The 23,205-nt window shown below is 41.2% G+C and overlaps 1 protein-coding gene across 1 annotated transcript in view; it reads left to right on the top strand.

Annotated features, from left to right (window-relative positions):
• Positions 1 to 17,742: 17,742 nt before the first annotated feature.
• Snx3 (sorting nexin 3) overlaps positions 17,743 to 23,205 on the top strand; it is a 43,344-nt gene continuing 37,881 nt past the window's right edge. Inside the window, exon 1 of the mRNA XM_042701110.1 lies at positions 17,743 to 18,182. Coding sequence (XP_042557044.1) covers positions 18,021 to 18,182 — 162 coding nt within the window. The 5' untranslated portion in view covers positions 17,743 to 18,020. The remainder of the gene's footprint in view (positions 18,183 to 23,205) is intronic.

Here is a 23,205-nt window from a genome sequence, read left to right as displayed (position 1 = left end):
TTTTAGTTGTGTGAAGGTAGAGACTCAAGGGAAGAATTCCAGGAAATCATAAACATGGTTCTTGTAAGAAGTGAGAGGCAAGGGAGAGCAACCAATACGAGCCCAAAGCTTGATAGGGGTGCAGACCTGCGGGGCTACTCCAAACAAGAATGGTGGCAGCAGCCATGGACACGTGTAGGCTGAACTTAAAGATTTAGGGGGCAGTCACATGGATCACAAAGGCAATCACATACATAGACTGTGAGAATTTGGGGGTAGAGTCAGTTCCAGGAAGAGGTATTATAAAGGGGGGAGAGTCACATTTGAGAAAAGAGACAGTTGCAACTACAGCAGGAATAAGTATGTCACGCAGGAAAACAGTTTGGAGAAATAGTAACATTTTTGTAAACAGGTGGATACAGGGTGGGGACTTAATCATTGGGAAGCTGACTCTGAGAGCTTAAAGTTCTCACTAGAAAAAGGATTCCAAAGAAATGGCAAAAGAAAAGTATAATGCACAAAAAAATAATTTGGAGAATTCTTTTTTTTTTTTTTTTGTCGGTCGTGGGGCTTGAACTCTGGGCCTGGGTGCTGTCCCTCAGCTCTTCAGCTCAAAGCGAGTGCTCTACCACTTGAGCTACAGCGCCACTTCCGGTTTTCTGGTGGTTTATTGGAGATAGGAGTCTCATGGTCTCTCCTGCCCGGTCTGGCTTTGAACCGTGATCCTCAGATCTCAGCCTCCTGAGTAGCTAGGATTACAGGCGTGAGCCACCAGCGCCCGGCTTAGAGAATTCTTTACTACCTGAAAAATGCATGTTTAAACATACACATACATATTTTTGTGGGGAGTATCCTGAGACTTGAATTCAGGATCTGCACACTGTCCTTGAGCTCTTTCCTTCCTCCTCCTCCTCCTCCTCCTCCTCTTCTTCTTTTTTTTTTTGTCAATCCTGGGCCTTGAACTCTGGACCTGGGCTCAAGGCTAGCACTCTACAAATTGAGCTATAGTACCACTTCTGGCTTGTTCTGTGATTAATTGGGAGTTAAGAGTCTCCTGGAGCTGGGAGTCAGTGACTCATGCCTGTAATCCTAGTACTCAGGAGGCTGAGATCTGAGAATCACGTTTCAAAGCCAGCCAAGGCAGGAAAGTCCATGAGACTCTTATCTCTAATCAATTAGCCTTGAGCTGAAGAGCTCAGGGACTGCACCCAAATCCAAAGTTCAAGCACACAACAGCCAAAAGAAAGAAAGAAGAACAACTCTCACTGAAGTAAGGAGGCCAGGTCTGGCTGGTGACATCTTGGCCACATGGTGGATGGTAGGGTCTGGCATCTTGTCTTCATGCTGGGGGAAGGAACTTCCCCCCCCCCCCCCCAATCACCTGCCTCCCAGGCAATGGGCATGCCCAGATCCCTGTAGGCAGGGACAAGCACTTGGATGATAGGTTACTGAATCTTTCAGTCTAGTAGTGCCTGGGACTAGGAATTTCCTGAGGATCTGCACCCTGTGCAGATCTATTTAGGCCCAGACCAGCCTAGCTGGCAGGACTCCATGCCACGTGTCTCTGTGATCACATCCTGTGTCCTGTCTCCTCTCCAGTGATCATGGTCTCCCAATTCAGCTCTCCATTGGAGCTGAATTGGCTTGTTGGTATTGTTTTTGTTATTTCTTTTCTCTTTAGCATGTTTCCTAGCTGTGTTATGTGTATTTGCTTGCTGCAGGCCTTTGTAACAACTGGTGGCCTGCAGCCTGTTAACTGCATAATAAAGACTCCAATAGTCTATTTTTTAAAATGTGGCTTCTGGGATGATTTACCTTACAACATCATGGGGGGCTGGGGATGTGTTTTAGTGGTAGAGTGCTTCCCTAGCATGCATGAAGCCCTCCCTGGGTTCGATTCCTCAGTACTGCATAAACAGAAAAGGCTGGAAGTGGTGCTGTGGCTCAAGTGGTAGAGTGCTAGCCTTGTGCAAAAGAAGTGCAGGGCAGGCCCTGAGTTCAAGCCCCAGGACTAGCCAAAAAAAAAAAAAAAAAAAGAAGAAGAGTCTCATGGACTTTCCTACCTGCTCTGCTCTGAACTGCAGATCCTCAGATCTCAGCCTCCTGAGTACCTAGGATTACAAGCATGAGCTACAGCCAACTGCCATTGTCCTTGAGCTTTTTTACTCAAGGCTAGTGCAATACCACTTGAGCCCCAGCCCTGCTTCCAGTTTTTTGGTGGTTAATAGACTTTCCTTCGCTGGCTGGCTTTGACCTGTGATCCTCAGATCTCAGCCTCTGGAGTTGCTTGGATCAGAGCTCAGCTAAGCTTTTATTGGTTGAAGTTTTTGCCCAGGAAAATTTGGAATCACAATCTTCCCAATCTGTACCTCTTAAGTAACTTAGATTACAGGCATAAACCACTGTACCTGGCCCATTCTTTTTAAAAGAGCAGCAATCCCAAAACAATTCTACATTCAAATTTGTAATCTGGGAGCCATTTTCAGCTAAGTTCTCTTCCTCATTCTTCACATCCAGCCCTTCACCAAATATGATTGACTGTATTGTTTTTTTTGAAACAAAACATTTTTATTATTATAAATGTGATGTACAGAGGGGTTACAGGTGAAGAGTATATTTCTTTTTTGGACAGTGTCATCCTGTATTATCTTAAAATGCTTTGAATCCAGCCACTACCATCTAGATTTGATTATCACCTAACTGTACTTCTGTCTTTCCTCTTCATGCCACCCTATTAGATATATCTTTCCAGAGATGTGACCTACGTGACCACTTCCCTTTACAATTTCTAAATTTGAGATATTTTCCCTATTGATTACAAAATACAGTATAATTTTTTATTTTATTCATTTACTTATTTGCCAATCCTGGGGCTTGAACTCAGGCCTGGGCACTGTCTCTGAGCTTCTTTGCTCAAGGCTAGCACTCTACCACTTGAGCTACAGCACCATTTCTGGCTTTTTCTGTTTATGCAGTATGGAGGAATGGAACCCAGAACTTAATGCATGCTTGATAAGCACTCTACAACTAAGCCATATTCTCAGCCCAACTTCCAACTTTTTTTTTTTTGAGATATTTTTTGTTTTTGTTTTGTCGGTCGTGGGCCTGAACTCTGGGCCTGGGCACTGTCCCTCAGCTCTTCAGCTCAAGGCTAGCGCTCTACCACTTGAGTCACAGCGCCACTTCCAGCTTTTTCTGCTTATGTGGTGCTGAGGAATTGAACCCAGGGCCTCAGGCATGCAAGGACAAGCACTCTACCACTGAACCACCTTCCCAGCCCCGCAACTTCCAACTTTTTTAAAAGGGTAGATTATTAGAGATAAGTGTCTTACAGATTTTCCTGCCAACGCTGGCTTTGAACTGTGATCCTCTGATCTCAGCTTTCTGAGTGGCTAGGATTACAGGAGCCCAGTTTATAATTTCTTTATAAGACTTTTAGAAAATCAAGCTCTGTCTCCTATCTATCTTATCTTCTTTCAACCAAATGATTTAGACTAAAATATGTCTTGAGATATTTACAAAGTATCTATTTGTTTTTATGAACCTTTGTACATATTATTACATCCACTGACTGATCTCCATTCCCTTTCCTTCTCATGCATGTGTTCTCATAATTTTTTTGATTTTTATTGTAATCATTTTAATGAAAATTGTAAAAACTACTAATTATTTTGAAGTTTATCAAGGACTTTAGAAAAACAGCATACAGTGGAGATAAGTATGAAAGGGAAACATCTATTTTACACAAAGGAGTAGGGAGTAAAGACCTAAAATGGTAGTTCTTGTCTTAGGTCTTTATATTTTCTGATCTTGGAGACTAACAGTATCCTATTATTTAGCAGTGCTTAATCATTTTGGTACATTTCCAAGCATTGAGACAATGAGTTTAGGGAGAGTCTATATCCTAACCATGAAGATTTGCATTTACCAGAAATGTAATTTTAGGTCATGTAAATCAAAGTCTAAAGAGAGTCTATCATGGAGTAGTTATTTGTATTTAATATTCCGTGCTGGGGTAATCTAATGAAAACAGAAAACAAATTCTTTTTTTCCTTTTCTATGCCCACCTATTCCAGGGACCTAGAGTTGTCCTGTCTCATGAAACTATGTGGACTCATTTGTTTATAGTACTTGCTCCAGATGACTAACTCAGAATGGCAGGGACTTGGCCTAGACTTCAAAGGAACCATCTTGTTATTGTTTTGTTTTTCAAGTAGGCATCTTGGAGAGATCATTTTGATAAGATTTGAATCAAAGTAAGTTTTATTTATCCTACTTCACTGATAATGAAGTTCTCAAGTAAGGTTTTTTTGGATGATCAAACCTGAATGCTTTTTTAGTTATTACATCCTACCTAATTTAAGGAATGTTCATTCCAAAGCTTAGCTTTTTCTGTCAGAACCAGGACTGGAAAAAACTAAGGGACCAGATGAAGGAAGCAAGTGTCAGGAGACCTCTATTGTCTATCCACACCAATCACAAGAGCCCAATTTTCCCAGCATGTATCTCACTTAGCCCAAGCAATTCTCATCAACTTCAAAGGGAGAGACATGCGACCACAGATCCGAGTTTGCAGTATCCAGGGCTTACTCAGCAGGAATACATACTATAAATTATTATATCAAATCAACCCAGCTTCATTTGGAATCTTTAGTTCTGGAAAATAATCAACTGTCCCTTTACAATGTCAAATCCACTAGACTTTATTTAACACATCAATCCTGTTGATTACCTAGGAGAAGCCATAGTTTAACTTTATAGATGGATATGCAAAAGATGTAATGTTGCTGTATGCTATACTATTGTGTACTTTTTTAGTATCAGATCACCAAAATTTATTTTAGAGGTAATTATATGCATAGAAAACTTGAAACTGGATATAATTTCACCTTTGATCTCCAACATTTTTTAAATATATAGTTCTGTTTACATGTACAGTTTTTCAGCTTTAATTTGATACTTTACTGCCATGCAAATTATCTTTTAATGTAATTACTTTTATGTAATAATTATGATCTTGAAAGTCTGCAAAATGATTAAAGGGCATTTTATAAGAAATAGATTACTGGATTTCAATTATGCAATTTCTGCTTGCAGTTTTAGTGTTATGCCTAATTTATTATGATCATTATTACTATAACTATTATTAAATATTAATGAAATGGCATGTCTAGATGTAGACCTTTATAAATATCTAAGACTTTAGATCTAAAATGTTTTTAATTACAGATTTTAAAAGTTGACACAAGTACATTCTTATTATTTTTTAAAGCATTTATTAGTTTTGACTCACTCTAGTATATCATACACATTAGCACCTGTGCCCATTTAGCAAAGAATTTCAGTACAAATCACTCTGGATTGAATAGACATCTCTAAGAAGCATTACAATTGTTGCAATATTTTTAGAAACTGAAACAAGGAAATAAACAACTTCAGTAAAAGTGATTTAAATAACAAATAACGTATCTTTATAAACAGCTTATCTCCTTGAGAACAAAGAATAAACAAGGAGACAAGACTTTTTTTTCTTCCACTATTAAAGCAGATCACAATATGAATGGGTGAAATGTCATGAATAATTGGAGAAAATCACAGAGTAATCTTCTACAAAAACATCTGATTTATTTAAATTGTCACTGTTTGTCTTATTAGAACCTTTATTTAACCTTGTTATCCGGAATGCAGTATTCAAGTTAGTTTTTCAAAAATTTACTTTGAAACTAACCATATTTTGAAATTGTTGGCTTTCTTAAACTCAAGCTATAGTAATATAAATCTCTTATGGTAACTGTTTTATTTGAAACCTAATTAGCTGATATTGCATTCAAAAGAAATGTCTATGAGAACTAGTTTGAATCTAAAAGAACAGTAAATAAATGTAGGTGTTCAAACATCCTACCAGATTTAAACTAAGGTTTCTGGTCAAGAGTATTACTAGGCATTCCACTAGTAGATTCATTTGGTTACAACATTCCGTTGCTATCCTCAGCTCAGGAACCTAACCCAATATCACCAAAATCATTTGTTCTCAGGCCTAGCATTCAAGGCCTTATGACTTTCCAACCATATTATTTCTAGGTAAGCTAGAAATTTCCACATAGAAACTGGATATCTCAGAGCTCATTGTGTATCTAGCACTGTTCCAAATGCCTTCCAAATAATAATTTTTTTCAATACTTACAACCACCCTATAAGTAGGTACTCTTAGTGTTCCCATTTTACATGTGAAGAATGGACACATAACAAGAGAAATAACTCATCTACAGTTACAGGATTTTGCTTATCTCTGCTACCAAACCCAGATTAAATAGAATTGATTTGCTTATAATATTGTCTTCATCTCAGACAGGCATATAAAATATAAATTTCTAGCTGGGCTCTGGTGGCTCACGCCTGTAATCCTAGCTACTCAGGAGGCTGAGATCTGAGGATCAAGGTTCAAAGTCAGCCCATGCAGGAAAGTCCTTGAGACTCTTATCCCAATTAACCACCAGAAAACTGGAATTGTGGCTCAAGTGGTAGAGCTCTCCCCTTGAGCTGAAGAGCTCAGGGACAGCACCCAGACCAAAGAATAAGTAAATAAATAAATGTCTAGCCAAAAGATACTTATGATACAAAAAAAGCAACAGTAACATCCAAATCATGCTAGCATTGTGCATAATAAACTGGAAATCATTAGAGACAGTGAGGTAATATGGAGTTCTCTGTCATTCAGCATTATTCAAGCTAAGATGTGGCAGTTCAGTAAAGGGTAGATGATACAGGAGAACAAAACAAAACAAAGACCAAAAAGTTCTCAAAGTCATAGGCTCAAGTAATATGAAAATTAATAGTACTTGTAGTAGAAAAGATGGAACTATTGGGAATCACTTAAGACTAGTTTTAGACAAGTTTGATTTAGTTAGTACAATAACAAATAGAATAGCAAATGGTAGCCAGTGATGATGGCATATGCCTGAAATTTGAGTAGTAGGGAAATTAAAGCTGGAGTATCTCAAGTTTGAGGCCAAACTGTGCAACTTAAATTCTAGGCTGGCATAGTAGGTTGCATAGTAAGACATTGTCCAATTCTGTTCCCCTGAAAGAAATAACAAATGGCTGCCAAGGAGAGCACATGGTGTGAGGGATGATGAGTGACCAGTGTTATAATCATATATGCATACTGTTTTGAGATAAGCTTAGATTTTGCAGCATTGGACAGATTAATGGACCACAACTTCATGCAATAATACTGGTCATGTTTTCTACCAAACTCAATCTATAGGTTACATATCCTTGTACAAGGATATGTTCCCAGATGAAAAGTTAAAAGAACTTCCTCTGCAAATACAACTAAGAATCAATATGTTCCTTGAGCTAAGGCCTAGTAAGGACAATATTATCACAAGTTAAAGATCTTAACTAGATTTCTTTTTTATTCTACATTCTGACAGCAATTATTCTATAAAGAAGAATTAATGTTCTAGTAAGCTAAAAAGAGGTTGGTTTTATTGACAGAAAAGTACTGAAAACAAAAACAAAAAACAATTCCAGGTAATCCTAGCTAGTGAGGGTAAGATCCTTAGGATGCTGTTCAAGGCTTGCTGAACAGAAAAGTTCACTATTCTCCATCTACAAAATAACTAGTAACAGGCAGGACTAGAGGTATAACTCAAGTGGTAGAGAGCCAACTAAGCAAGCAAGCTGAGCAAGTCTGAGCCTCTGAGTTTAAACTCCAGTACAAAATGTACATTGCTCATTCACAGTTCCTTTTCTTTTAACGTTGAGAGAGGGAGACAGAAAAAATAGAAAAATAACTGAAGATTACTTGGAATACATAGGCAAGGAGAACCTCATTATCAATCAAAACTGTCATGTTTGGGACATTTGGCTGTAATAACATTTCTTCTAGCTCTCCTTCTCTTCCCTTTCCCTTCCCTCTCCCTCTCTTATTCCCCTTTCCTCCTTCCTCCCCCCTCCCCTTCTCTTTCTCTTTTCTCCTCTTCTTCCCTTTCCTCCCTTTGTTTCTCTTTTATTTTTTTACTTGTCTTTTCTGAGACAATCTATATAACCCAGTCTAGTCTTGAACCTGAAATTTTCCTTATTTAGCCTTCCAACCCTGTACTACCTGAGATTACATACCTAAATGTAAGGTTCACCAGAAAGGAAACATGGTTCAGGCAGAAAAAGTTTATTGGTTGTGGGGGAGGGTAAGAGCAAACTATGGGCTGGCAAGAGATGGAGACTTGTGAAGATAGAAGGGAAGGAAGAAGAGAAAAAGAAGGGGGTGGCAAGGGCTTGTATTGAGCCAGATTACATAGGGAAAGGCAGGAGGTGGGTCCAGAGCAGAAGCAGAAGTGATGCCTAGGGAACCTCTCACTGTCAGAGGGAGATGGGACTAGGGTGGTTCAGGAAATGACCTCAGGGGATGAGGAAGTGACCTCAGAGCCTGGAGTCCTCCGCTGATTCCCGGTCAGGTGATAGGTGATTACTGATTTCTGTCAGGTGTAGAGGAAGAGGGGAGGGGCTGTTCTCCTGGGCAGACTGAACACTAGCCTTTCTCTTGGTTAGATAGATAGATTAGATAAATGTTCTAATTTTACTTTGCTGAAATAAAAATTTGTAAGAGTGATTCCATTTTTATTTTTAGCCTAGTCTGTAGGGAGTAGGACGTGAATTTAGTTTTTTTTTTAATCCTTTAATTTTCATTTAACATACTTTCACTACAACATTCAGCTATAGTTTGATTCTGAAATACTGCCCAAAGGTCTGTGTGTTAAAGAGCTGGTTGACAGCCTTTGGCACTAAACTAAAAAGTAATTCCCATTCAATATTTTCATTTAGAGTAACTTAGGTGATGTCTAAAACCATAAATACATCAAACATGGTTTTGTTTCTTGGGCCTTAATCTTTGTCATATTTTCTTTTCATTCCAGTTCTAGATATCTAGAACAGTGTATCATTCTCTAGATGGGTCATGCCCTTCCTTTTCTCTGCACCTCCCTTGTTTATCTCTATCTTTGGTATGGACCTTGTTCATTCAGGCACACCCAAAATTAGAAGTAATTTTGTCCCTCTACCAATAACTACAGGGCTGGAGGTGTGGCTCTGTAAGTGGAATGAGTGCTTAACTTGCACAAGATGACTCAGCCTCCAACTCCAACACCACAAAATACCACACCAACTTTTCATCCCATTAGTGCTTCTTTCTTTCTTTTCTTTTTCCTTCTTTCCTTCCTTCCTTCCTTCCTTCCTTTAGTCTTTCCTTCTTCTTTTTTTCCCTCCCTCCCTCCCTCCCTCCTGTTCATTCGTTCTTTCTCTCTTCCTTTCCTTCCTTCCTTCCCACCCTCCTTCCATCCTTCCCTCCCTCCCTTCCTTCTTTCCTTGGGCTTGAATTTAGGGCCTTGGCACCATCCCTGAGTATCTTTCACCCAAGGCTAACACTGTACCACATGAGTCACTTTTCCACTTCCTGCTCTTTGGTAGTTTACTGGAGATAAGAGTCTCTTGTACTTTCCTGCCTCGGCTGGCTTCAAACTGTTATCCTTGAAGAGCCAAAGTAACTCCATTTTGAGACTGGTCCCACCATCTTGTGCTAGGCTGCCCTAGCCTAGCATAACTCCAAGAGAAAAAAAGAAAAAAAAAAATTCTGGGAAAAACCTCAGGTTGCCATCAACCCTACCCACCCTTAAGAAACAGAACAATTGCCCAGGTGTTCAGAAAAGGTTTGCAACTATCAAACTGTCAAACATGGATCAATAGTATAATCTCTGTAAAAAATCTACCAATTGTGTTAGTGCTTGTGTGGAAATCCTCTAAACTTGTTTGTTCAATAGTATAAAAGTCATGCTGATTTTAGCTTCTGGGCCTCTTCGCGTCACCAGTTACCAAGTACATGGAGGACCAAGCTTGAGCTTGCAAATAAACGACTCTTTTGCTGTTTGCCTTGGTCGTGGTCTCTGGTGGTCTTTTGGGGGTCCTGAGTCCATGTATTACATCCTCAGATCTTTGCCTCTGGAGTAAGTTAGGATTACAGGTATGAGCCACCGGTGCTCAGCTATTGCTTATTTCTGAAATCCTTCCCCTACTATTTTTTCTCCAAGACCATGATATGTAGCTCTTATCACATTCTATTGATATACATAGCTTATTTGTTTTTATATCCCTGTGACCAGACCAAAAGAGCCTAGAAGCAAAAACTGTTAGGTCTACAATTCCTCCCCTTTGTGCTGCCCACTCTACTCCCAGATAGAAGAGTATTATATATTTACATGCATACATTTTGGCACAGTTTGCTTAATACACATTTATTCCTGGATGACCAAAAGTGTCCAAGAGTTATTTCTTCTCGTCAGTCATAGAGCTTGAACTCAAGGCCGAGGTGCTGTCCCTGAGCTCTTTTTGCTCAAGGCTAGCACTCTATCATTTTGAACCACAGCACTACCTCTGGTTTTCTGGTGGTTAATTGAAGGTAAGAATCTCACATATTTTCCTGCCTGAGCTGGCTTTGAACTGTGATCCCCAGATCTCAGCTCCCTAAGGAAAAAGGGAAAAGAGGGCAGTGATGGAAATTACTAAAGACAGACTTAAGATTCTTTTTCTGGGCTGGGAAGGTGGCTCAGTGGTAGAGGGCTTGCCTTGCATGCCTGAGGCCCTGAGTTTGATTCCTCAGCACCACATAAGCAAAAAGAAAAAAGCCGGAAGTGGCACTGTGGCTCAAGTGGTAGAGCACTAGCCTTGAGCTGAAGAACTGAGGGACAGTGCCCAGGCCCAGAGTTCAGGCCCCACAACCGGACCCTAAAAAAAGAAAAATTCTTCTTTCTTTTCTTTTATTATTATTTTTTTTTTTTTTGGTCAGTTGTAGGGCCCGAACTCTGGACCTGGGCACTGTCCCTCAGCTCTTCAGCTCAAGGCTAGCACTCTACCACTTGAGCCACAGTGCCACTTCCGGCTTTTTCTGCTTATGTGGTGCTAAGGAACCGAGCCCAGGGCCTCATGCATGCAAGACAAGCACTCTACTGCTGAGCTACCTTCCCAGTCCCAGACTTAAGATTCTTAAATCTCCTGAATAGCTAGGATTACAGGCTGACCCACCGGCACCAAGCAGGTCCAAGGGTTCTAAGGAAAACACATTTATTCAGCTAAAGAGATGACATGCCACTGGTCCTGGCATGGGACCTTCATTCCATCACACCTCATTAAATCAAATCCCCTTTTTTTTTTTTTTTGGAAACAAGGTCCAAGAAGACCTTGGCCTTTCAAGAACTCAGAATGCTGGTAGGCACTGCTCCCTCCCCCACAAAGGTTGTTATAAAATCTCTAAGGTAATTTCTGGGAGCTGCCTTGGAAAGAACAGAAATCCTTATTCTTTCTTTGGTGGTTGATCTTTCCTTCTTAAAGCTTTCCTTCAGGGAAGGGAGCTTCAGAGGAAATGCCTTAGTGATCTGGGAGATGATGAAGGTCTGGGTACTTCAAAGTAAATACTATGGAATTCCAAGTATTGTTTTTACAGCCTTGACATTATTGACAAAGACTATCTCCTTGAACAAACTTTAGTTAGGCTTTTTTTTCCCCTGGTCCCAAGGACTGAATTCAGGATCTTGCCCTTACTAAGCAAGCACTCTACTAGCTGAATCATACTTCTGGTCCTTGAGAGCTGGACTGGAGGTTCTAAAGTAGACCAAAGCTTCTTATATACTCCTTGAATAAAGAGTGGTCCTTCTCTCAGACAGACGTCCCCTTCCTTTTTAAAACCCAGATTATGGAGGACAGCACCTGGAGCAGTCAACCACATTAGCCAAATCAACCTGAGGCTCCATAGAATCACAGACCTTGCAGCAGATCACTTCACATTCCAGAACTTTCTTTCCTACTTGTCTTTTTCTGTTGTATGTGTAGGAGGTATTGACTGTCACTAATTTATTTTCCAACAGGTAATTTATAGTTTCAATATCTCCTCCCCCCTCAAAATTAAGACCAATAAAACCATCAAAGTTTAGAGTTGGATCACTTGACCCTTTCCTAGGTCAGTATTTTTATTGAATCTAGAGTTGACTTAACATAGTCAAACCTCAGCCCAGCCTAATCTATGTGGTTTTAGCCTTTTTTCCCCCCTTCTTCTTCAGAATGTTGGCCTTGCCTGTCCACCAAACCAACTCTGCTTTCAATCATAGCACCTCTTCCTTGGGCATACAAGAAATCCATCCTTTCATATACTGAGTCACTTTGTTAGGCTGAGACTAGCCACACTTTTTTTTTTTTTTTTTGTCGGTCATGGGGGTTGAACACTGGGCCTGGGCGCTGTCCCTCAGCTCTTCAGCTCAAGGCGAGGGCTCTACCACTTGAGCTACAGCGCCACTTCCGGTTTTCTGGTGGTTTATTAGAGATAAGAGTCTCACAGTCTCTCCTGCCGGGGCTGGCTTTGAACCACGATCCTCAGATCTCAGCCTCCTGAGTAGCTAGGATTACAGGCGTGAGCCACCAGCGCCCGGCTAGCCACACTTTTTACAGCAACTTCTTTTAGTTTTAGGTACAATAATCACCATCTTTGTGGTAAACCTGTATGCACACTGAAAATAAGAGATGGTTTGGATAATATTTGCTTGGCATCATTAAGAAAAGGACTAATCTCTCTATGAGTCTTTATCTTGGTTTTCCATGTCCATTTTTGTTGAAGTCAGTCAGCAAGAATCTTCTTATTTTGGAAATTCCTTGTCCTTTATAGCTGATCAGTTTCTTCACCTATGCTGTCTCACTCTTTGGGTTGCCTTTAGAAAGAATCTTAAGTCTTTTCTTAGTAATTTTCATCACTGCCCCTTTTTCCTTTGTTCCTTAGATATAAATTCCTTTTTGTGTATTGAGTTTGGACCCATTCTCTCTGATCGCAAAATATATGACCTCTATTGTAATTTTCTTGAATAAAAGTCTTACCATTTTAATAATTCAGAAGCTATAAAAATAAATTCAAACTCACAAATTACAAACTAAGTGATAAAAATAATCATTAGCAAAGTTAAACTTTTTTTTTTTTTTTTGTTGGTCCAATCGTGGGGCCTGAACTCTGGGCCTGGGTGCTGTCCCTCAGCTCTTCAGCTCAAGGCTAGCACTCTACCACTTGAGCCACAGCGCCATTTCTGGCTTTTGTCTTTTTGCTTATGTGGTGCTGAGGAATCAAACCCAGGGCCTCAGGCATGCAAGGCAAGCGCTCTACCACTGAGCCACCTTCCCAGCCCAGCAAAGTTAAACTTAAATGGAGGGAATTGCCATTTATATAAGACTTACCTTTTTATTTTTTATTTTTTTCCAGACCTGGACCTTGCACTCAGAGCCTAGGCACTGTCTCTGAGCTTCTTTTGCTCAAGGTTAGTACTCTTATCACTTGAGCCACAGCACCACTTCTGGCTTTTTCTGTGTATGTGCGACCCAGGGCTTCATGCATGCTAGGCAGGCACTCTACCACTAAGCCACATTCCCAGCCAAGACTTACCTTTTATATTTAGTAAACTTTCCTTGTTAAGCAAAATAAATAATTTAAAAGGATAAAATGATTTGAAAAAATTGGCACAGAAAGAAGAAATATGAATTATATACAAACACATAAAATGATGTAGAGTTGCACTGAAAATAAGGAAAATTCAAACTGGACATTATCGTATTAGTAAAGATTCCAAATTTTCTAATGAAGTGTGTTAAAGCTGTAGACACACTGGTTCCTGTATACATTGCTGTACAGCGTAAATCATTAAAACCTGCACAGACAAAATTTTGCAGTGTTTCACAAAATCATAAACACATTGTCAGACCCAGTAATTCAATTTATAAGAATTTATCCTAAGTAGGTATTGGTATCTCATGCCCGTAATCCTAGCTACTCAGGAGGCTGAGGTTTGAGCATCATGGTTCAAAGCTAGCCTGGACAGGCTCTTATTTCCAATTAACCACCAAAAAATATTGGAAGTGGGGCTGTGGCTCAAGTAGTAGAGCTGTAACGTTCAGAAAAGCAGCTCAGGAATAGCACCCAGGCTCTGATTCAAGTCCCAGGACCACACACACAATTTATCCTATTAATATGTGTGTGTAATGACTGGCATATTCAAGGTTATTCACTGTAGTGTTGTAATAGTAAAAGACTGAAATCACAACATATATTTGTCAGGGAACAAATGAACTATGGTGTATTTTATTAATGAATGAATGATTTTTTCCAGTCCTGGGGCTTGAACTCAGGGCCTGGGCACTCTCCCTGAGCTTCTTTTGCTCAAGACTAGCCCTCTACCACTTGAGGCACAGTGCCACTTCCAGGTTTTTCTGTTTATGTAGGGATCAATCCCAGGGCTTCTTGTATTCTAGGCAAGCACTCTACTAATAAGCCACATTCATAGCCCTATTGCACATTTTCTTCTTTTTTTTTTTTTTTGGGTCCGGTCGTGGGGCCTGAACTCTGGGCCTGGGCGCTATCCCTCAGCTCTTCAGCTCAAGGCTAGCGCTCTACCACTTGAGCCACAGCGCCACTTCCGGCTTTTTTCTTTTTCTTTTGCTTATGTGGTGCTGAGGAATCGAACCCAGGGCCTCGAGCGTGCAAGGCAAGCACTCTACCACTGAGCCACCTTCCCAGCCCCCTATTGCACATTTTATGACTGAATGTTTTTATTACTGTACAGATGTACAGTATATCTATATATCTCTATAGATAAATCATAAAGTGATATTGCAAAAGTGTACACATCCTGCGGTTCCATTTCTATTTTTTTTTGCTTTTTGTTTTTGCACCTATCCTGGGGCTTGAACTCAGGGCCTGAGCACAGTTCTTGATCTTTTTTTGCTCAAAGCTTAAAAGGAAAATGTAACGAAGGCAGAAAAAAAATTTTTTTTGTCAGTCGTGGGGCTTGAACTCTGGAAAAATTTTAAAAAATAAAAATAAAAGGGGGCTCCAAGGAGCCAGATGGTGCCATTTTCTCACTTTCCTCATGAGAACTTGGCCTTGTTAGCTCTGCTCACAATACATCTTTTTTTTTGGGGGGGGGGCGGGTCCAGTCATGGAGCCTGAACTCTGGGCCTGGGCGTTGTCCCTCAGCTCTTCAGCTCAAGGCTGGTACTCTACCACTTGAGCCACAGTGCCACTTCTGCCTTTTTTTTTTTTTTTTGCTTATGTGGTGCTGAGGAATCAAACCCAGGGCCTCATGTATGCAAGGCAAGCACTCTACCACTGAGCTACCTTCCCAGCCCAATAATACATCTTTCTTGTACTTGACTTGTGTCTCTGTGGTCTTTTGAGTTACTTTCTGCCTGGGTTACATTTTCCTTTCAAAGCTAACCTCTACCACTTGAGCCACAGCTTTTTAATTGGAGATAAGAGTCTCATGGACTTTTCTTGGCTGGGATGGCTTTAAACTGCAATCCTCAGATCTCAGCCTCCTAGAAGATAGGATTCCAGGTATCAGCAACCAGCACCTGACTCATTCATTTTGTTTTGTCTGGTTGGTTGGTTGATTGGTTTTTAGAGGGGTTCCTGTTTGAAATCTGTATGGCCTGGAAATTGCCCTGTATCCCTGGCTGGCCTCAAACTCATGTTACTCCTGCCTTAGCTTCCTAAATACTGGGATTACAGGTGTACACAATCATAGTGTCCTACACTATTTACAGCTAATGCTGTATATCCTAGAATGTTTATGGAAGGATACAAAGATAAGGCCACTAGAAGATGGCTGAACATTGGAAGCAGATTTTTCAATGAATATCCTTAATTTTTCTTTCTTCTTTTTTCATTCTTTCTTTTCTTCCTTCATTTCTTTCTTTTCTTTTTGTTTTGATAGTCGTGGGATTTGAACTCAGGAATTCATGCTTGATAGGCAAGTGTTCTTCAGCTTGAGCCACACTCCCATCTCTTGTCACTTGTTTGTAGATGAGTCTTCATACTTTTTCTAGGGCTGGCCTAAGACTGAGATGCTTCTTACCTACGTCTTTCAGGTAGCTAGTATTCAGGTGTGAACCACCACAGAGCTTGCTTGTTGAGATAAAATCTTTTTAATTTTTTTTCTGATTGTCATGGAAAACTTCTCCCTTTCTCTCTGTCTCTGTCTCTTTCTTTCTGTGCTGGCGCTGGACAGCTGTTTGTTTTTTTGTTTTTTGTGCTGCCCCTGGAGTCCCTGTTAAGGACTATGGCTCTAACTCTTTTTTTTTGGCTCTACCTCTTAAGCCAGAATTTTTTGGTGGTAAGTTGGAGATAAGTGTCTCATAGACTTTCAAATTGTGACGTTCAGGCTGAGTAACTAGAATTACAGGCATGAACCACCAGCATCCATCTAGCTGTGATATTCTTTGGCTTTCAAGTAGCTGGGATTACAGATACCGTAACTCTTGGCCCCAGTTTGACTTTAGAATCATGTAAACATTTAGTTTAAATTGGCAAACTTGGCTGGGCATGATGGAGTACTGTGTAGCTCCAGTATGGAGGAGCTGAAGCAGGAAGAAAATAAGTTCAATGTATCCTGATTAGAGGACTCATCCTTTCTATTACAAAGTAACTTTTTTTTTTCTTCTGTTCTCAGGCTTGTCCCTGAGGTCAGGGACAGTGCCCAGGCCCTGAGTTCAAGTCCCAGGACTAGCAAAAAAATGAAAGAAAAAGAAAGAAAGAACAAAAGAAAGAAAGAAAGAAAAAAAGAAAAAAAAGAAAGAGAGAAAGAAGTTAGAACTGAAGGAGTGGCTCAAGTGGTAGGGAGAGAGCCAGCTTGAGCAAAAAAGCCAAGGGGGGGTGGGGGGGGTGGGAGGGGAAGCTGTTGATATTGATCTGTAAACTTTCAGTTTAAGGGACAGATATAATTAAATAGGCTTAATAAAACATAATAAAAATGCAGAAATCATTGTGAGACCATAACATCAAGGAAAATAACTATTCAGAGAAATGTATCCTATCTCAAAGTTCAACGTTTGCACTTAATTGTACTCTTTGAGATTATCTAGGATATAGTTATTCCTCATTTCTTCCTTGCGGGTTTTTTTTTTTTTTTTTTAAAGCAGCGTCCAGCTGATTTGCTCACACTGAATTGGAATTTGACATTATCCTGACTCAGCCTCCAAGGAGCTAGATGTATAGGCACGTTCTCCTTCGCCTCCCCTTCTTCCCCCTCCTCAGTCGCTCGCCTCCCAGTTCCTCTAAGTTGCATTTCAAGTGCCATGTTGGCACATTTACTACTTAAGAAAAATTGCTCACAACTTTGAGGGAAAAAAGAGACAGGTCACCCAGACATACGGTTCTCAAAGTAGCTTACAGGCTCATTCTCAGAGCATAGATGTGCCAGGAGAAACGATTGAACCTAGTTGATGCTCCAACCAGGGTTTGAACATCCCACTTCCCTTTCGCCATGTAAGTGTGTCTGGTGAAACTATGCCTGTGCCAAAGATCATCACTTAAGACTTTTTACTAAAAGCTACTTTCTATACTAAAGGCATTTCCAGTGGTTCACCGTAGGACTGTGGAGAGATGAGATGGTTTATAGTAGACGCCGAACGTCTCCATCTGAGGAGAGCCCAGGCTTTTGCGCTTCAAGTCTGCAGGCCCCACCCACCACACCCCTCCGGCCAGAAGGCCGTTTCCGGGACTCCTCAGACGCAGTCACAGAGAGACAGGAAGCCCCGCCCCCGGACGTCGGGCGCTTCTGCGCCTCGGCCGTCGCCCGACGGCGGCGCGCTGCGGTGTATTGTGGGTGCTGTAGTCCTGCGGGAACCCGTTCATGACCACAAGTCCCGTGACACCGCTTCTCCTCAACCCGGACCCCGCAGCGCCCCTTCCCAGCCTCCGCAGGGCCTCCCCAGCCCGGGCGTGGCGTTCCGGCGAGTCAGCGGTTTCTCCTCAGGACACCGAGGCGGAAGCCCCGAAGAGCGTGTGGGGCGGAGCTTCGCTCGCTGACTGAACGTCCGTCCTACGTGCTCGTTCGCCTCTCGACCGCTGCGCGCGAACCCCGTGTCCCCGCGGTGGGCGGCAGCGGCGGCGTCCGTGGAACTTGCTGGGGGCGGAGAGAGCCCGCGGCGGCAGCGGCGGCGGCGGTAGCGGCTTCAGCGAAATGGCGGAGACGGTGGCAGACACCAGGCGGCTGATCACCAAACCACAGAACCTGAATGACGCCTACGGGCCGCCCAGCAACTTCCTCGAGATCGACGTGAGCAACCCGCAGACTGTGGGGGTCGGCCGGGGCCGCTTCACCACCTACGAGATCAGGGTCAAGGTGAGACGCCCATTCCCGCTCCGGAGGGACCCCTCGCGCCGCCTCCCTTCCCCCCGGACCTACCCTGCGCGGGTCCCCTCTGGTGGCCAAAGCCACCCAGGCCAGGACCCCCTGCGGGGGGGCCTGAGCTAGAGGCCCCTCCGTGTAGGGTTTGTCTGGGGACAGCCGAGGGAGTCCCGTGCTGGCATTGGGGAAGGTACTCGAAGAAGAGGGGCGTGTGTTGAGCGCCTCGGGCCCTTCCAGCAGCTCCTCAGGGGATGACATTTCAGTTGGGAAGGTGTAGATCTTTCTAGAACACAGCCCTTCACTGGACAGGGAGTTGGGTGTGACTGACTTGAGTAGAGAACGGGTTTGCACAGAGTTGAAACCTTCCCAATTTTCTTTTCCTGGAGACTTCTCAGAGGTGGCCAAGCCGATTGTTCTAGGCCTTTCTCAACCTACCAAACTATCGTAGGTTGTGCAGAACTTGATAATAGTTCACAGAAGCCTAACACATTTTTTTTTTGAGAGAGTTGAGCCATGTGTGACCTAGAATTAGAAATAGTTGACCTTAGCATTCTTGGCCGTCATCCTGCTGAAGGCGGCCTAGGTGTGGGGAACGTCTCGAAGCTCCTGTTTCAAAACTACAACGATTTGAAGAAAAACCTATTCACTTAGTTAGAGATCTTGCTCTTCTAATTTCGAGATTTGCACTTAACTGAATGAAGGAATCAGCTGAAGTAGAAACATACACTTACATTTTCATAACTAGTATTTGTTGGCAATAAGTAATTTAGATCGTTTGAAAGATGCTAATTGAAAATAGCGCCTCATTTTCATTCTGTAGTGCAGGATTAAAGACTTGCCCTTGTATAGATGTATGTTTAAAAATTAATTACATTATCTGGGCGCTGGTGGCTCACATCTGTAATCCTGAGATTACAGGCTGAGATCTAGAGTCATGGATCGAAGGAAAATCACTTATTTCCATTTAACCACCAAAAAGCCAGAAGTGGAGCTGTGGCTCGAGTGTTAAGATGCTAGCTTTGAACAAGAACTCTCAGAGACAGTTCCCAGGCCCTGAGTTCAAGCCTCGGGGCTGGCACACATACAAAAAAAAAAAAATTACAAGATGATTTTGGCATTAAGAGTAACAAAAATTTGCATAAGAAGTTACTGTTGGGCTGGGAAGGTGGCTCAGTGGTAGAGAGCTTGCCTTGCGTGCATTGGGTCCTGGGTTCAATTCCTCAGCACCACATAAGAAAAAAGAAAAAAGCCGGAAGTGGCGCTGTGGCTCAAGCGGTAGAGCATTAGCCTTGAGTTGAAGAGCTGAGAGGCCCAGAGTTCAGGAACCATGACCGGACCCAAAAAGAAAAAGAAAAAAAAGTTACTGTTTAACATTTAAGTAGGACATGTTCTTTTGTGTGTGTGTCACAAGGCACAGAATGTCACATCTTAACTTTTTAGTTTTGGTAGCACTCAGATTTGAATTTGGGCTTCTTGGTTGCTGAGCTGGTGTTCTATCACTGAACAACAAGTATCTCCTGACCTGCATGTGTGTGTGCCTGTGTGCGTGCACGTACGCTTGTAGTAGGACTTGAAATCAAGGCCTGAACACTGTCCCTTAGCTTTTCATTCAAAGCAGGTGCTCTACCACATGAGCCATACCTTTACTTCCAGCTCTTGGTTAATTGGAGATGAGTTGCACATACTTACGCTAGGATAGGCTTTAGGATCCTCAGATCTCAGCCTCCTGACTAGCTAGGATTACAGCCACCAGAGCTTGGCTATAAACTATTTTTAAATATATGGTTTATTAGTTAAACATTGTAAAACTCACACACTTTTAAAAAATATTCTTGTATAGTGCTGCTGGAAAAGAAAGTTAATCATCAAACTTTAAGATAGGAAATGTAATAGTTTAATGTTACAAGCCACCCTTGCCTCCCTCGGGAATGTGTTAAACCTTATTCATAAGCTTGTCATCTTTTAGATTAACTGCAAAATTCAGACATCAGTACACCTAAAGAAGTACATTCTCAGGGCTGGGAAGGTGGCTCAGTGGTAGAGCGCTTGCCTTGCACGCATAAGGCCCTGGGTTCGATTCCTCAGCACCACATAAGCAGAAAAAAAAAACCGGAAGTGGCGCTGTGGCTCAAGTGGTAGAGTGCTAGCCTTGAGCTGAAGAGCTGAGGAACAGCGCCCAGGCCCAGAGTTCAGGCCCACAATCGGAACCCTCCCCCCCCCCTCAAAAAAAGAAGTACATTCTCACATAAGCCTAGTCAAAAAGTTAAGGGCTAGTTATGTTTTAGCTTTTGGAATGATTTTGAATTGTTTTTAATATCTGGTAGATGGTTCATTAAAAGAATTTTCTCTTGCCCTTATTCGCTAGCACATTTTCCTTTTTTGTCTTGGACCCACATAAAACTTGGTATTCCTGTTTCTAAAAATTCATAGCTAGTACTTCCTGTCACACAATTGAATTGGAATCTCCTGCCTACACTTCCTCCCCTTAATAACTTTGTGCCTACTTCCTGAATTCACTATTAGATGTATTCTAGTGTGATAACTTAAAAATACATACCTGATACCTTATTACCAAATAGTTGGTAGTACATTTGAATATAAGTTTAGATGTGGTCATTTGCATGATACAGAAAATAATCCTTTTTAAAAGTGATTAGTGAATTAGGAAATAAAAAAAATTAAACAAAAAAACCTCTGGTTTTTATTTTTATTTTGTTTTATTTTTTGCCAGTCCTGGGCTTGAACTCGGCACTGTCCCTGAGCTTCTTTTGCTGAAGACTAGTATTCTACCACTTAAGCCACAGCACCACTTCCATTTTTTTCTATTTATGTGGTCCTGAGTAATCAAACCCAGGACTTCATGCATGTTAGGCAAGCCAAGCACTCTACCACTAAGCCACATTCCCAGCACTAGCTTTTATATTATTAACCAGTTTGTTGTATGTTAATGATTATAGTCATAAATGCAGGAATCCAGTAATAAAGCATTATTGAGTTTTTAATTCTTATAAAATGCTGTTGGAGATTATCTGTATGTTAACTTAAAACTCAAGACATCCTAATATCTTGATTACATGCCTATCTAGGATTGGATGCCTGTAATCTTAGCTATCTAGGAGACTGAGATATGAGGATCTGGGTTTGAAGCCAGCCCAGGCAGGAAAATCCATGAGATTATTTCCAGTTAACCACCAAAAAGCTGGAAGTGGAGCTGTGGTTCAATTGTTAAGAGTGCCAGCTTGAAGCAAAAAAGCTAAGAGAAAATGCCAGGCCCTGAGTTTACATCCCCAGTTCAAGCACAAAAACTATGACAACAACAAAAATTCCTAAACTCAGGATATTGTATAATAAGACATTAGGTCTTATTGAAGTTGCATGTTTTCTTTACTTTCTTTTTTGTCGGTCATGGTGCTTGAACTCTGGGCTTGGGCGCTAACCCTCAGCTCTTCAGCTCAAGGCCAACGCTCTACCACTTGAGCTACAACGCCACTTCTGGTTTTCTGGTGGTTTATTGGAGATAAGAGTCTCACAGGCTTTCCTGCCTGGGCTTATTTTGAATTGTGATCCTCAGATCTCAGCCTCCTGAGTAGCTAAGATTACAGGCATGAGCCACCGGTGCCCAGTGGTTAGCATGTTTTCTTATTTTAGGGGGGTCAGGTCGTGGGGCCTGAACTCTGGGCCTGGGCGCTGTCCCTCAGCTCTTCCCCTCAAGGCTAGCGCTCTACCACTTGAACCACAGCGCCACTTCCGGCTTTTTTTTTCTGCTTATGTGGTGCTGAGGAATCGAACCTAGGGCCTCATGCATGCAAGGCAAGCACTGTACCACTGAGCCACCTTCCCAGCTCAGTCTCATATTTTCTAAGAGTAATTATGGTCTATTATATTCAGGTAGAATAGCCTTGAGACAAATAGGTCAGTATTTTGTAATTTTATTTGTTACTACTTTTCTAAACTGTTGCTGTTCACCTTAGCCCTTAATGCCTGCTGCTGTTGAATTTGCCATGTAGAAAAGCATTTTATGTTTCAGAGTTTGGACCCCTAAACTGTCTTATAGTTACTTTAATTCTAGTCTTGAGAAAAATGTTCAATTTTACAAGATCTGATTGAAATTACTCTAATTCACAGGGTAATTTTATCTGGATGGTAGCACTTTAGAATACAAGTTTCTCAATCTCCATTTATCTTTTTTAGTTTGAGAATAGTGTTTAAGATTATTAGGATCACTTGATTAGTATCTCTGGGCTTTTGAAAATAATTGGCCTAGTGTTAATTTTTTTTTAAATTGTTATAATGGGTAGGTACAGCAGAGAACACCATAAATGATTAAAGGTTTAGGAAAGCTCAGGGTCTAAAATTATTTTTGGCATATTAAAGAAAGGGCTGAAAGGGAAATCCAGTCACTGTTATGAAGTTTGCGTTATAACTTTAATTTTCTGGATATTTTAAATTATTGTAAGATCTACTATTATACATAAAGACAGCTGTTTTAAGCAACAGTGGTGGTAAGGATCTGTTCTCTGGATTCCAATAATAATTCCATTTACTGGCAGAACACGGTACAAAATCAAATCTCTGCTGAAATAGGTATTCTGATAATAGTACCTACTATGTAGGACCAAATGAGATCATGTGTATCAGTCTCTTTAGCGTGGTGACTGGCATATAATACTCACTCAAAACCTAGTTCTTCCTAAATATTAATTCCTAAGTAAAAAGTCAGTGATCAACTAAATTTTCTGTTTGTGCCCAATTAAAAGTAGCATCTTGATAGCATTTGCTATTCTAAACACGTATACATATAGGGTATTTTTTATAGTCAGCCCTCTAATAAACTGGAAGGAATAAATATCCAGATTCAAAGCTGAGAAATAGATTCAAAGCTGAGAAATAAATAATATTATTTTAATTTTATTGTTAGTCTTTATAAATATGTTCTATTAAAGACCAAAATAGTTTGAAGAATCAGGTTTTGGGGCACCACTTTCTTACAATTATAATCCCAGCTACTCCGGAGGCT

The sequence above is a fragment of the Dipodomys spectabilis genome, unplaced genomic scaffold (genome assembly GCF_019054845.1).
Source record: "Dipodomys spectabilis isolate Male_0828 unplaced genomic scaffold, ASM1905484v1 ptg000001l, whole genome shotgun sequence".
NCBI lineage: Eukaryota > Metazoa > Chordata > Mammalia > Rodentia > Heteromyidae > Dipodomys > Dipodomys spectabilis.
The sequence above is the reverse complement of the archived record's forward strand: the minus strand, read 5'-3'. Positions and strand labels throughout refer to the sequence as shown.